Source organism: Gossypium hirsutum, chromosome D06 (genome assembly GCF_007990345.1).
Source record: "Gossypium hirsutum isolate 1008001.06 chromosome D06, Gossypium_hirsutum_v2.1, whole genome shotgun sequence".
NCBI lineage: Eukaryota > Viridiplantae > Streptophyta > Magnoliopsida > Malvales > Malvaceae > Gossypium > Gossypium hirsutum.
In genome coordinates this window covers 61,515,044-61,528,015 of record NC_053442.1, presented here as the reverse complement: position 1 = coordinate 61,528,015, position 12,972 = coordinate 61,515,044, and the positions used below count along the sequence as shown (strand labels likewise).

At 36.3% G+C, this 12,972-nt stretch overlaps 1 protein-coding gene across 4 annotated transcripts; it reads left to right on the top strand.

The window, feature by feature from the left end:
- The first annotated feature begins 1,205 nt into the window (after positions 1-1,205).
- Positions 1,206-12,633, top strand: LOC107903351 (glutamyl-tRNA(Gln) amidotransferase subunit A, chloroplastic/mitochondrial). Of its 4 annotated transcripts, XM_041096066.1 has the most exons (11): positions 1,221-1,996; positions 2,449-2,760; positions 3,363-3,542; positions 3,652-3,746; positions 3,867-3,942; positions 4,033-4,110; positions 10,975-11,068; positions 11,226-11,275; positions 11,540-11,653; positions 12,136-12,267; positions 12,355-12,633. In XM_041096066.1, exons 1-10 carry the CDS (start codon positions 1,463-1,465, stop codon positions 12,232-12,234), a joined length of 1,632 nt encoding a protein of 543 aa, XP_040952000.1. In that variant the 5' UTR covers positions 1,221-1,462; the 3' UTR covers positions 12,235-12,267; positions 12,355-12,633. The 4 variants fall into 4 exon arrangements, 3 of the variants coding, with proteins under 3 accessions (XP_016684855.1, XP_040952000.1, XP_040952001.1); XM_016829366.2 differs by having other exon boundaries at positions 1,206-1,996; positions 12,136-12,633; XR_005915074.1 differs by lacking the exons at positions 12,136-12,267; positions 12,355-12,633 and having other exon boundaries at positions 4,033-4,127; positions 10,967-11,068; positions 11,540-11,654.
- Positions 12,634-12,972: the final 339 nt, after the last annotated feature.

Below are 12,972 nucleotides of genomic sequence, written 5' to 3'. Positions count from 1 at the left end.
AATTGTACATACACTTTTTTGTGCATCAGGTATGACTTAACAATGAAATTTTCTTTTTTCTTTCATCAAAAAAAGAAAAAGAGAAAATATAGAGATTATCTATTAGACTTAGATCACTAAATAATCCAATTATCACTCTTCTCTATTTTTCAGAAAAGTTCAAAATTACTATGATGGCTTTGTTGCTTTATATATTTATTTCGTCTTAGATTCATCAATCCCAGAGTTTTTTTTTGAAAAAAAGAAAAAAAAGTAGCTTTTTCGTGCTCTTTTATTTTATAACATAAATATTGTTATAAATATTGTTAATAAACATCTAGTTTGAAAACAAAAAAACAGTGACATTGAGATGGGCCCACGACAATTAAGATAAAATTAGAAATGTCCTTACTCTCACACTACTTTTTCTATATATAGTCTAATATTTTGGAATAAAAAGAATAAAAGATTCATATCAAATTCAAAGTGCCATGCTATTATTACTTACTAATTCATATTTTATATGGCGAAGGCATAGTCTTCAAATTCATTGGCGTCAAGCATGAGGGAATGTTGGACGTTTGGTAATTTCTCATCCAATTAGGAGAATAGATCCCATATCATTAAAATATTAATTGTATACGGGTGTACGTGGATCTCTCCCTTAAAAAATGTAAGGTAAATTACACCATTAGTTACTAAACTATATGTAAGTTTTTATTTTGGTCATTTAATTAAAAAAGTTACAATTTGATTATTGAATTATTCGAAAGTTCTCATTTAAGTCACAAAATTATTTAAAAGTTTTTTATTTAAGTCATTAGATTGTTAATTTTTTTTTTCTAAAAATTAGTTCCACCAGCAAGCTCTAAGCGATAATTCAACGATCGATATGGTAGATCAATATCCATAAATGAGTAGAACATATCTTAGATTCAAGTCAATCTGATGCTCAGTGTCGAAAATTAGAGAAAAAATTATGTAAATTTTGGTTTGCAGATTCGTAAAATCTAATTTCAAGAAAAAGAAACTAAACTATAAAAGAGAGTTTTCGATTGGTTTAAGTTATGCGGATGGAGAAAGCCATATAGCAGCATCCTAATGATTTAAATAAAAAATTTTAAATAATTTAATGATCAAATTGTAACTTTTTTAATTAGGTGATTAAAACAAAAATTTACACATAATTATGCCGTTGTTGTTATTTGCCCCTATTCCTCTATCCTCTCGTCACTCGGAGAACTGCTTTGTTTTCACTAATAAGTTTTGTTTCTATTTACTCTTTTCAATCCGTCGTACTGATATATAGGTTGATTGCGCATAGAATCCGTTTGATAAAATGCTTAAGGGAAAATTTTCTCCATTTTTCCAAAACGGTCTTCTTTTTACCGATGTGGTCAGCTATTTTGTTGTGTGACGTGGGGTCATCACAATAAAAATAAAAAATACATCTTGGGTCCTTTCGTTTCCTTGTTTTGAAAAAATGCTATCAACAATTCAACCCCCGCGTTATCTTTCTCGTTTCCCACTCCGGGGCCGCACCAAATCCCGCTCCTTTCACATCCTTTCTTCCGCACAGCCCGTCACCAAGACCTGCTTCGCAGCAGACCAATCACAAATCCTCTCCATTCGTGACTCGCTTCTCAACCGTCACCTCAGTGCTGTGGAACTGACTCATTCCTACCTGGACCGTCTCAAACAAACGGAGCCCCATATCAACTGTTTCCTTCACGTCTCCGACCCTGACAAGGTCCTGAAACAAGCGCAGGATATTGACGACAAGATAAAAAGGAATGAAGAAGTGGGTCCCCTTGCTGGCGTCCTCGTCGCTATCAAAGACAACATTTGTACGGCTGATATGCCTTCCACTGGTGGCTCTTACATTCTGGAAGGCTACCGTCCTCCGTTCGATGCCACTGCCGTGAAGAGGTTGAAGGACTTGGGCGCCATTGTTGTTGGAAAGACCAACTTGGATGAGTTTGGTATGGGGAGTACTACTGAAGCTTCTGCTTTTAAGGTTTGGTTAAATTCCCACTCAGATTATTTAGGGCTAGTCTAGTGTTTGTGTAGAGAAAGCCTAGTTTAGAAAATAGCTTGAATCCAAAAAATTGTGGTGAAAAAAAATATGGTTTTGAAAATCTAGAAGCATTTGATGTTGCTGAAATTGAAATGCAAGGAAGATATACATTTAAAATAATAAAATTTTAGAGATAAGAGGATAATAAAGTTATTTTATCCAGAACTCAACTTCCAAAAGCTAAAAACATCATTTTTCCAAGTTTTTGAGTTAGGTTTGTTAAATCATGATGTTAACAACAGAAGCCAAGATATGTACTTGCTTTTGCTATGAAAAATAGCTTTTGAGGTCAAAAGCTGTGCCAACAACAATGCTAATTAGAGCCTTAATTCTGTTTGATAACTGCTTTTGCTTCAGTTGATTGTTAGTAATGCATTTATTAGTTTGAATAGGTGACAGCGAACCCATGGGACCTTTCTCGGGTGCCAGGGGGATCTTCGGGTGGCTCTGCTGCATCTGTATCAGCCAGGCAATGTGTTGTGTCACTTGGGAGTGACACTGGTGGAAGTGTGAGGCAACCAGCATCATTTTGCGGTGTAGTTGGTTTGAAGCCAACTTATGGACGCGTTTCGAGATTTGGACTTATGGCATATGCGTCATCCCTTGATGTTATTGGATGTTTTGGTTCCTCCGTTGCTGACACCGGGATTCTTCTTCATGCAATTTCTGGTCATGATTCACTTGATGCTACTAGCAGTAAACGAGTTAAGTGCTCTTTCAATTAAAACTCGCAGTTTCTTTGTTTAGGTGCTGATAATACAAAGAATATCTTATTAACCATATACCTTTGTTTGGAAGATTGTGACAGTGATATACATATCCAAGAATAAATTGTCATGCCTCATGCATATGTTCTTTATTTGTCGAGCTGCTTAGAAAATGAGTCTATATTGAGTACTACCACCTATAGCTTAAGCAGTTGTGCCTTTTAATCACCTTACTGAAGTGAAATTTCTTATGATATGATTCATCATTGGTGTGATCATTTTTGAATGAGAAGGTTCCTTTATTTGTGTGACTTTCCTGTTTTCCTTTTTGCTACCCTGATTTAAGGGCTCCATTTTTCTCATTACCTTCTTGCTTACTTTTCTAACCTATTCTGCAGTCAGTTCCTGTATGTTCTCTTCTCTTTGGCTTTTAGTCGCATCAATGATTGTACCATGCAATAGAATCTTAGACTTTGATTACTGCGACTGCTACTTTGGCTCTTTCCGTCTACTTTGAGTTGAAGACATTTTAGCATTATTTATTTTTAGCTTTTTTGCTTTAATATATGGTCTAATTGTGTAAGAATATTGCTTTTTAGGAGGTGCCTGACTTCACTTCTCAATTCACTTATGCAAGTTCTTTGAAATCCAGACCATTAGAGGGGTTAAGGGTCGGTCTTATCCGTGAAACTGTTGATGCTGGTGTTGATTCTGGAGTTAAATCAGCAATAGAGGGTGCTGCAGCTCATCTGGAGCAATTAGGATGTGTTTTGAAAGAGGTGTAATTTAAAAGTGCCACGGGCTTCTTTTTTTTTTCTTTTGTGTGTGTGTGTGGAATCCAACACATATTGGTTTTACATAGTCATTATTCTTTTGAAACTATTGCAGGTTTCATTGCCATCCTTCTCTCTTGGTTTACCAGCTTACTATATTCTTGCATCATCAGAATCATCTTCAAACTTATCAAGATATGATGGTGTCAGGTGACATGCTATCGAATGTTTTTTTTTTTCCATTTTCAAGCATGCATTATGCAGATGGATAAATGCTAGTTTGGAACTAATTACTATTCCATGGTTTTCTGTGATTTTCAACAAATCCAGATATGGGAATCAAGCTTCTTCTGATGAGCTAAATGGCCTTTATGAAGAATCGAGGGCTAAAGGATTTGGATCAGAGGTCTGTCTATGAGTTCACTGTTGAGAAATTTAGTGTTATATTAGTTATAGCAATCTGGAATTTTGACATGAATGCATTTCAATTTTGCAGGTCAAAATGAGAATATTAATGGGAACATATGCGCTTTCAGCTGGATATTATGATGCATATTACAAGCGTGCTCAACAGGTGTCATTCCTATTACAGTAAATACATCTTTACTTTGATTATCTTATGGGTCTGTAGATACTCGTCCTTGGTTGTTAACGCTTCTGTCAATAGTAGTGTCAGGAAATATTGTTCCTTTCGGACCACTCCTTGTTGAGAAGACTGTGGAGCTAAGCTTAAGAAGGTTGGCAGAATTCTTAGGTTTGCTTCACTGCAAGGATGTCTTGGAGAGCATGGCTTGGACGCTTTAGATACATATATTGTTAAGAATTCTACTTCTTAACCTTTCTTTGGACTGCAAGTTTTTTTTTTTTTCTCTCCCTCTCCTCGTTGATTAAAGTGTGCATTTGCACTTAAGTTTGCAAGTGGCTCTCTCCTTGGTAAAATGAGTTACGTAAGTGTAACTTCCACTAAACTACCATTAAATCCACTATTTTCATAACTTCTCTCGCATTGCTCACTACAAGCAACATGAACGTGATGTCATTCACTCTCAGTACCCAATAATTCATTACACGTTCTTGTGAATTAACTCACATCTCTCCCATGTTCAATAAAATATTTCACTTGTTTCATAACCGTTATTTGGGGTAACTACTTTGGAACTATAAATAGAAAATCCGAAGTTTAATTTAGGGGACTTTTGATCTTTTGGCAAACTGAAGCACTCTAAAACTCTCCTTGCAACTCGCTATTATTTTTTACAACCACCGTAACTCTCACTTTTCTCAGCCCCTGTTGCTTCCATCACCACTGTATTTGTTTTTTAGAGTCTACTCCGTTCTTCTTCTCTTCCGTCTCTTTACGACACTCCATTTTACTGATTTGTAACGTTTCCTCACTTAACCAAAAGAATCCTTTACAGGGTCCTAATCTGAAGATGCATAATTGGCTAGCAATATACCTGTAGTTGCCTTCTCATAAAATCTAATGTGTCACCTTAAAGTCAAAATGTCCAGCTGCTGAAATTCTTAATAGCTGTTATAGATGCACAAAACAACTTTTTGATGTTTAAATTAAATTTTTTATTCAAGTAATTATTTGCTTTCAGCAATTAAAGTATTAATATTTTAGATCACAAAGTTAATTTATAGTCTCTAACAATCTCTTGGTTTTCCATTGGTATTCCTGTGTAAGTGATTTTTTGGGTCACGCAATTTATTTATAAGGGTTAATCACATATCTGGTACCCAACTATGGTCAAATGTTCTATTTGGTACCTTAAGTCTAAAATGTGCAATATGTTACTCAAACTTTGTTTCTCATTACCAGATTATACATTCTACTAACTGAGTTCTGGAAAATGTGATGTGTCCTTAATATCAGAGCCATGTGATGACATATGTTACACATTTTTCAGCTAATATAGTTAGTTGTATGTCCAATCTGGTAAACAGACTCAAAATTTGAGTCCATTGTTGGATATTTTGAAGTTAAGGTGCCCAATTTAACATTTGATTGTAGTAAGGGTACCAAATATGTAATTAACCTTATATATAATTTTGAATGTGTATGTTAATTGTTGTGCGGAAGCGTGTAAAAGAGTAAAATTATTGTACTAAAAAATCACACTAAGTTCAATTCCCAGGAAAGAGAGGTGGATCACAAGGATCGCTTAAGTACCAGGTCTTTCCTAGCCAGAATATCCCTCAATCGTAATTTAATAGCACAATAAATCACTACAATCACACACACAATTCATGCAAAATAATACAATAAAGAACACAAGAATTTAACGAGGTTCAGCAAATTTTGCCTACGTCCTCGGGCACTACCAAATATATTTCACTCCAAAATACAAGTGAGAATTTACAAAGAGAGAGAGAGAAAACAATGCCTTAAGTAGAGAATGGTAAGTTTGAGATACAGAATGAGAGATGGTTATGCCTATTTATAGTTGAGGTTCAGGGATCAACTTGCAAAGTCACTTTACAATTTAGGGACCATTTATTGCAAATATCTCAGATTTTATTATGCCAATATCTCGATACCCATATCTTTGACTTTCCAATATTTGATACCCATATCTTTGACTTTCCATTATTTGATACCCATATATTTGATTTTCCATAAATATGGATAATTCCCAATAATCTCCACCTTGAAGATTTGATTCGAGTAATCTTATCTTCACACAATTCTCTGTGCCTTTGTCAACAACACTTGATAGTGCCTTCTTCAACTGTTAAACATGCAGAATATTGATCAAGTTCAAACAATGTTCGAACTTGATTGTTGTTACCACCTTGGTCATCATATCTGCGGGATTATCTGCAGTCTTAATCTTCTGAAGGTGAATTTTCCCCTCATCAATAATTTCCCGCACAAAGTGGAAACGTACATCGATATGCTTTGTACGTGCATGATAGACTTGATTCTTTGCTAAATGAATAGCACTTTGACTATCACAATACACATTAATATTCTCCTGGACCAATCCCAAGGTTTTAACCATACCTTGTAACCAAATAGCTTCCTTTACAGCCTCTGTTACAACCATGTATTCAGCTTCTGTGGTTGACAACGCAACTGTAGACTGCAGTGTAGACTTCCAACTTATTGGTCCTCCAGCAAGAGTAAACACATAACCAGTGGTTGATCTTCGTTTGTCCAAATCACCGGCATAATCAGAATCAACGTACCCAACAACACCTTTACCAAGTGTAGTATCCTGCTTGAACAGTAATCCAATATCCATGGTCTTATGAATATACCGTAGAATCCATTTCACAGCTTGCCAATGTCCTTTTCCAGGATTATGCATATACCTGCTCACTATATTAACTGCCTGTGAAATGTCGGGTCTTGTACACACCATTGTATACATCAAGCTACCTACTGCATTAGAATACGGAATTTGCAACATGTATTCTCGTTCCGTATTCGTCGAAGGAGATAGTTGTGCAGAAAGCTTGAAATGAGAAGCCAACGGGGTACTTACAGGTTTTGTCTGCTCGTTCATGCCAAACTGCTGTAGTACCTTTTTCAAATACTGCTTCTGAGACAAGCTAACTCTATCATGAGCTCTATCTCTCCATATTTCCATGCCGAGAATCTTTTTAGCTTCTCCTAGATCTTTCATCTCAAACTCGAGATTGAGTTGAGTCTTCAATCTTTCAATCTCAACTTTGCTCTTAGATGCTATTAGCATATCATCAACATAAAAAGAGCAAGTATATGAAAGTTCCTTCTTGTAGCTTCTGAAAATACACGCAATGATCAAATTTACTTCTTGTGTACCTTTGCCCTTTCATGAACTGATCAAATCGCTTGTACCACTGCCTCGGAGATTGCTTCAATCCATAAAGCGACTTTGTCAGTTTGCAAACCCAATTTTCTTTTCCAGCAACCTTGAATCCATCTGGCTGAGTCATATAGATTTCCTCTTCCAAATCACCGTGTAAAAACGCGGTCTTCACATCAAGCTGAACTAGTTCAAGATCATATTGCGCAACCAAGGCTAGCAAAATCCGAATAGACGAATGCTTCACAACTGGAGAAAACACTTCATTGTAGTCTATTCCTTCTTTCTGAGCGTAACCCTTTGCTACTAATCTAGCCTTGTATCGAATTTCATTTTTATCAGGAAATCCTTCCTTCTTTGCATATACCCATTTGCATCCAATTGCCTTCTTTCCCTTGGGTAGTGTCACCAACTCCCAGGTCTTATTTTTATGAAGAGACTGCATTTCTTCATTCATTGCTTGCTTCCACTTTACACCATCAGGGTTACTTATTACTTCTGTGTAAGTAGAAGGAACATCATCATCTATAATTGGAAGTGCATAGGCCACTATATCATCAAAGCGAGCAGGCTTACGAATCTCTCTTCTTGGCCTTCTATATGCAATTGAATCTTGTTGCTGTAGAGATTCTTGGGTAGGAACCTCTTCATCATTTGTCCCTTCAATATTAGCTGGATCATCGTTAACCTTTTCAAGCTCCACCTGCTGCAAAGTACTACTGGTTTTGTCATCCTTTTGTAAATCCTTGTACTTCAACATGGTTGATTCATCAAAAGTCACATCTCTACTGAAAACAATCTTCCTTGTATCAGGACACCAGAGACGATATCCTTTTACTCCATCAGTTATACCCAAGAATAATGCTTTCTTTGCTCTTGGGTCTAACTTAGATTCTTTTACATGATAATATGCAGTGGAACCAAATACATGCAAAGAATCATAATCAGTAGCAGATTTACCGGTCCACATCTTCATAGGAGTTTTTCCATTTATTGCAGCTGATGGCAAACGGTTAATTAGATGGCACGCATATGTAACTGCCTCAGCCCAAAATTCTTTGCCCAATCCAGCATTGGACAACATACATCGAACTTTCTCTAGTATAGTTCGATTCATTCGTTCTGCCACCCCATTTTGCTGTGGTGTATCCCGAACAGTGAAGTGTCGCACAATGCCCTCATCTTGGCATTCTTGTAGAAATGGATCGTTTTTGTACTCAGTACCATTATCTGATCGAAGTCGTTTGACCTTTCGACCAGTCTGAGTCTCCACCATCTTCTTCCATTTCAGAAATGCATCCAAAACTTCACTTTTTCTTTTCATTAGATACACCCATACTTTTCTTGAATAATCATCAACAAAAGTAACAAAATAGTGCATACCTCCCAAAGAAGCTACTTTGGTAGGTCCCCACACATCACTGTGAACGTAGTCCAGAATTTCTTTCGTATTGTGAATTACTGGACCAAATTTTACCCTCTTCTGCTTGCCTAGAACACAATGTTCACAGAATTTCATTTTGCAAGAATTTGCATCTTTCATTAAGCCTTGCTTCACCAATGTCTGCAAAGCTTTTTCACCAGCATGTCCCAATCGCATATGCCATAATCTGGTAGCCTCTGAATCTACATCTTTTGTAGAAACTGTTGATGTTGATCCAATAACTGTACTTCCATTTAAAAAATACAAGTTATTTCTTCTTGTGCCTTTCATCACCGTCAGTTGCCCAGCTACTACTTTTAGTAATCCATCTCTCAAAGTGATTGTGAGCCCTTTAGATTCTAGGGCACCTAATGAGATGAGATTTTTCTTCAGGCTAGGTACGTAGCGAACATCTGTCAAGACTTGGATTGAGCCGTCGTGATTCTTCAATTGGACTGTACCCACTCCCATTGTCTTACAAGCACTATCATTTCCCATAAGAACAATTCCACCTTCTAGCTCTTTAAGACTAGAAAACCAGTCCTTATTAGGACACATATGGTAAGTACATCCTGAATCCAAAATCCACTCATCCGTTTGACATGCCATTGCCATGCCAACCAAGCTAAAGTCTGACTCCTCATCATGCTCCGCTACACATGCATCAGAAATAGCTTTACCCTTTTGTAACTTAGGACAATTCTTTTTCCAATGCCCTTTCTCACGACAAAAAACACATTCATCTTTGCCAGGTCTCCCTTTGGACTTACTCCTTCTACCAGATTTGTTGCTGCGCGAACGACTTCTTACTGTTAAGACTTCTGTAGTTGTATCTCTGTGATCTTTTTTATCTTTCTTTCGAGTCTCAGATCTATACAACGCACTACAGACTGCATCAAATGTGATTGTATCCTTCCCATGAAGCAATGTGGTGGTAAGATGATCATATTCATCAGGAAGAGAATTCAACAACAGTAATGCCTTGTCTTCATCTTCAAATTTCTCATCCAAATTTAGCAAGTCTGCTAAAATTTTATTGAATGAGTTCACATAGTCATTCATCGACATACCGGGTGCATACGTGAATCGATAAAGTTTTTTTTTCATATAAAGCCTATTTTCAAGACTTTTTGTTAGAAACTTTTCTTCCAGTGTATCCCACAACTTCTTCGCTGATGTCTCCCTCATGACAGAGTACTTCTGCTCTTTGGCCAAACATAGGCGAATTGTTCCACATGCCTGTCTATTGATCTTGGCCCACTCCTTGTCATCCATCTTGTCAGGTTTTTCTTCAAGGGCTATATCCAGCTCTTGCTGACATAAGACATCTAGGATCTCACATTGCCACATACCAAAATTATTGGTACCATCAAATTTCTCTACTTCAAATTTCGCATTGGTTACAGTAGTCTTTGACGATGACTTTTCCATTTTTTTCTCCTCAATCCCAACTACAGTACGTGAACAGTGCCGTGAACGATCGTATTCCCCAAGTACGAATCTAGCTTTGATACCAATTGTTGTGCGGAAGCGTGTAAAAGAGTAAAATTATTGTACTAAAAAATCACACTAAGTTCAATTCCCAGGAAAGAGAGGTGGATCACAAGGATCGCTTAAGTACCAGGTCTTTCCTAGCCAGAATATCTCTCAATCGTAATTTAATAGCACAATAAATCACTACAATCACACACACAATTCATGCAGAATAATACAATAAAGAACACAAGAATTTAACGAGGTTCAGCAAATTTTGCCTACGTCTTCGGGCACTACCAAATATATTTCACTCCAAAATACAAGTGAGAATTTACAAAGAGAGAGAGAGAAAACAATGCCTTAAGTAGAGAATGGCAAGTTTGAGATACAGAATGAGAGATGGTTATGCCTATTTATAGTTGAGGTTCAGGGATCAACTTGCAAAGTCACTTTACAATTTAGGGACCATTTATTGCAAATATCTCAGATTTTATTATGCCAATATCTCGATACCCATATCTTTGACTTTCCAATATTTGATACCCATATCTTTGACTTTCCAATATTTGATACCCATATCTTTGACTTTCCATTATTTGATACCCATATCTTTGATTTTCCATAAATATGGATAATTCCCAATATTAATTTTACCATTTTACTTGTCATATGCTGAAACACGTGATTCTTTTAGGAGCATTGCTATTAAAGAAAAACATTCATGATTATATAAGTGTTTTAGGTAAGGACCATAATTCGGAAAAGCTTCAAGGCAGCATTGGATGAAAATGACATCCTGATTTCACCTGCAGCTCCGTCCGCTGCATATAAGATTGGTATGCTAGTTGAATTGCTGTTTTTCTTATTTTACTTGTTTGTCTAATCTATTTTCTGTTCCTTCTTTGCATGATAGTGCGAGGGGTGTTATGACTCATGTATGGATGGTCATTAATGGTAAACATTGAATTACAAAGTTGATTATGATGTTTGCAGGTGAGAAGAAGAATGACCCATTGGCAATGTATGCCGGAGATATTATGACGGTAAGAACATTTAGGTGCTGCAATTATCTTATATAAGTCATTGCTTCACAGCTTTGAACTAGTATCATGAATGTTTGGCTGGTTAAGAATATATATAGTTAAGGTTGTGGCTTTCCCTGCATTGTTCTGGCCGCACTTATTTGTTGTGTCATTTTTTTTCTTCTTTATTGCAAGTAATTCCATTTAACTGCTTCAAAGGTGGTAGAATAGTTTAAATAATATATTTGCCCTTGTCCCATTTTGAGATTCCATATCCATATACAGGTGAATGTTAACTTGGCGGGCTTACCTGCATTGGTTTTGCCATGCGGATTTGTTGAAGGGGGAGCTGTTGGCCTTCCTGTTGGCCTTCAAATCATTGGTGCGGCATTTGATGAGGTATGCTGCTCATTTTTTAATTAACTTGTTATTCTTCATTTTGCAAATTTCCCCTGAACTATTTAGTGGTGCAAATTGCCGGCGAAGTTTGCCAAGCACAAATGCTTATGAAATGGCTTCTTCGAGCGTAATCTATAATTTGGAGACATGGATCACTTGGTGTGAGCTAATCAATTTTGGGTAGCTAGAATTGTTGCAATTTCAGTGAGAATATTTATTTTAGGAAAAGAGCTTGTAGCATGTGTTAGAGGAAACACCAAAATATACACAAGCAAGCATGCAATGCAACTTAACGTATTTTTGTTTGACAGTTAAGAGTCAACTTCTATCATCGTCGTCGTCATCATCATCATCATCATCATCATCATCATCATCATCATCATTATTATTACTGCTTTCTATACTAGCATTCGAAAACTGGAATAGTCGAAATCTGCTGATAATCAGAGGCGTCACTTTATCCCATGACCTTGTTGCTGCAGGAAAAGTTGGTAAAAGTGGGTCACATCTTTGAGCAGACTCTTGAAGGTTACAATTTTGTCCCTCCGCTCATCACGGATGTGGGTGGTGCTTCGGCCTGAACTTTGATTATCCATGCTTTTTCAAGGACATTAGTAAGTAGCCTATGAATGAATCTTAAAATTGAAAACCATTTTGGTGAGTGGATCCTCTACATCAGACGTTGTGCTGTTAATACATAGGACTGACTTTTGAGGCATGCTGATGGCCAATGTGCTTTAGAGACCCCAATGATTATCCGCAACAACAGTAGCAGCATTGAACTACAATGTTGTTCCTACAAATAATTGCTAAGATGCCCCTCAAGTTTGTCAATCTGTCCAAAATATTTTAATGTGATACGTTATATTTATTGTATAACATAAAAGTTTTTTGGGTGCTTATTTTCGTTTAGGTGATGGTGTTGAGTGAGACAAGTTTAAGGAAACACTCTTGTTATTCAATGAATAAATCTTTGTTTAGTTCCTTTGAACTTTTATTTACTTAATAAGTGGTACTGTATCCTCAATTCCTATGCTGCCATCAAGCTCATGACCTTTATAAAAAAGTTATTTTAGTTGTTTATTTAAAATTTTCAACCTGACTATGGTGAAGTTACCGGATATTGGAATTAACTCTATAATTTTCAAATGGTTCTGAATGTGAATTGTACCATGCATTTTATTTATAATTTTGAAATTAAGATGTCTAATTGAAGTAAGAATTAACTTTATTTATAGTTGAGATTGAACTCAATTCAGCTTCATATTTACATAATTAATTTCCGTAACTTCTTTTTATATTATTGTATTCAAAACTTC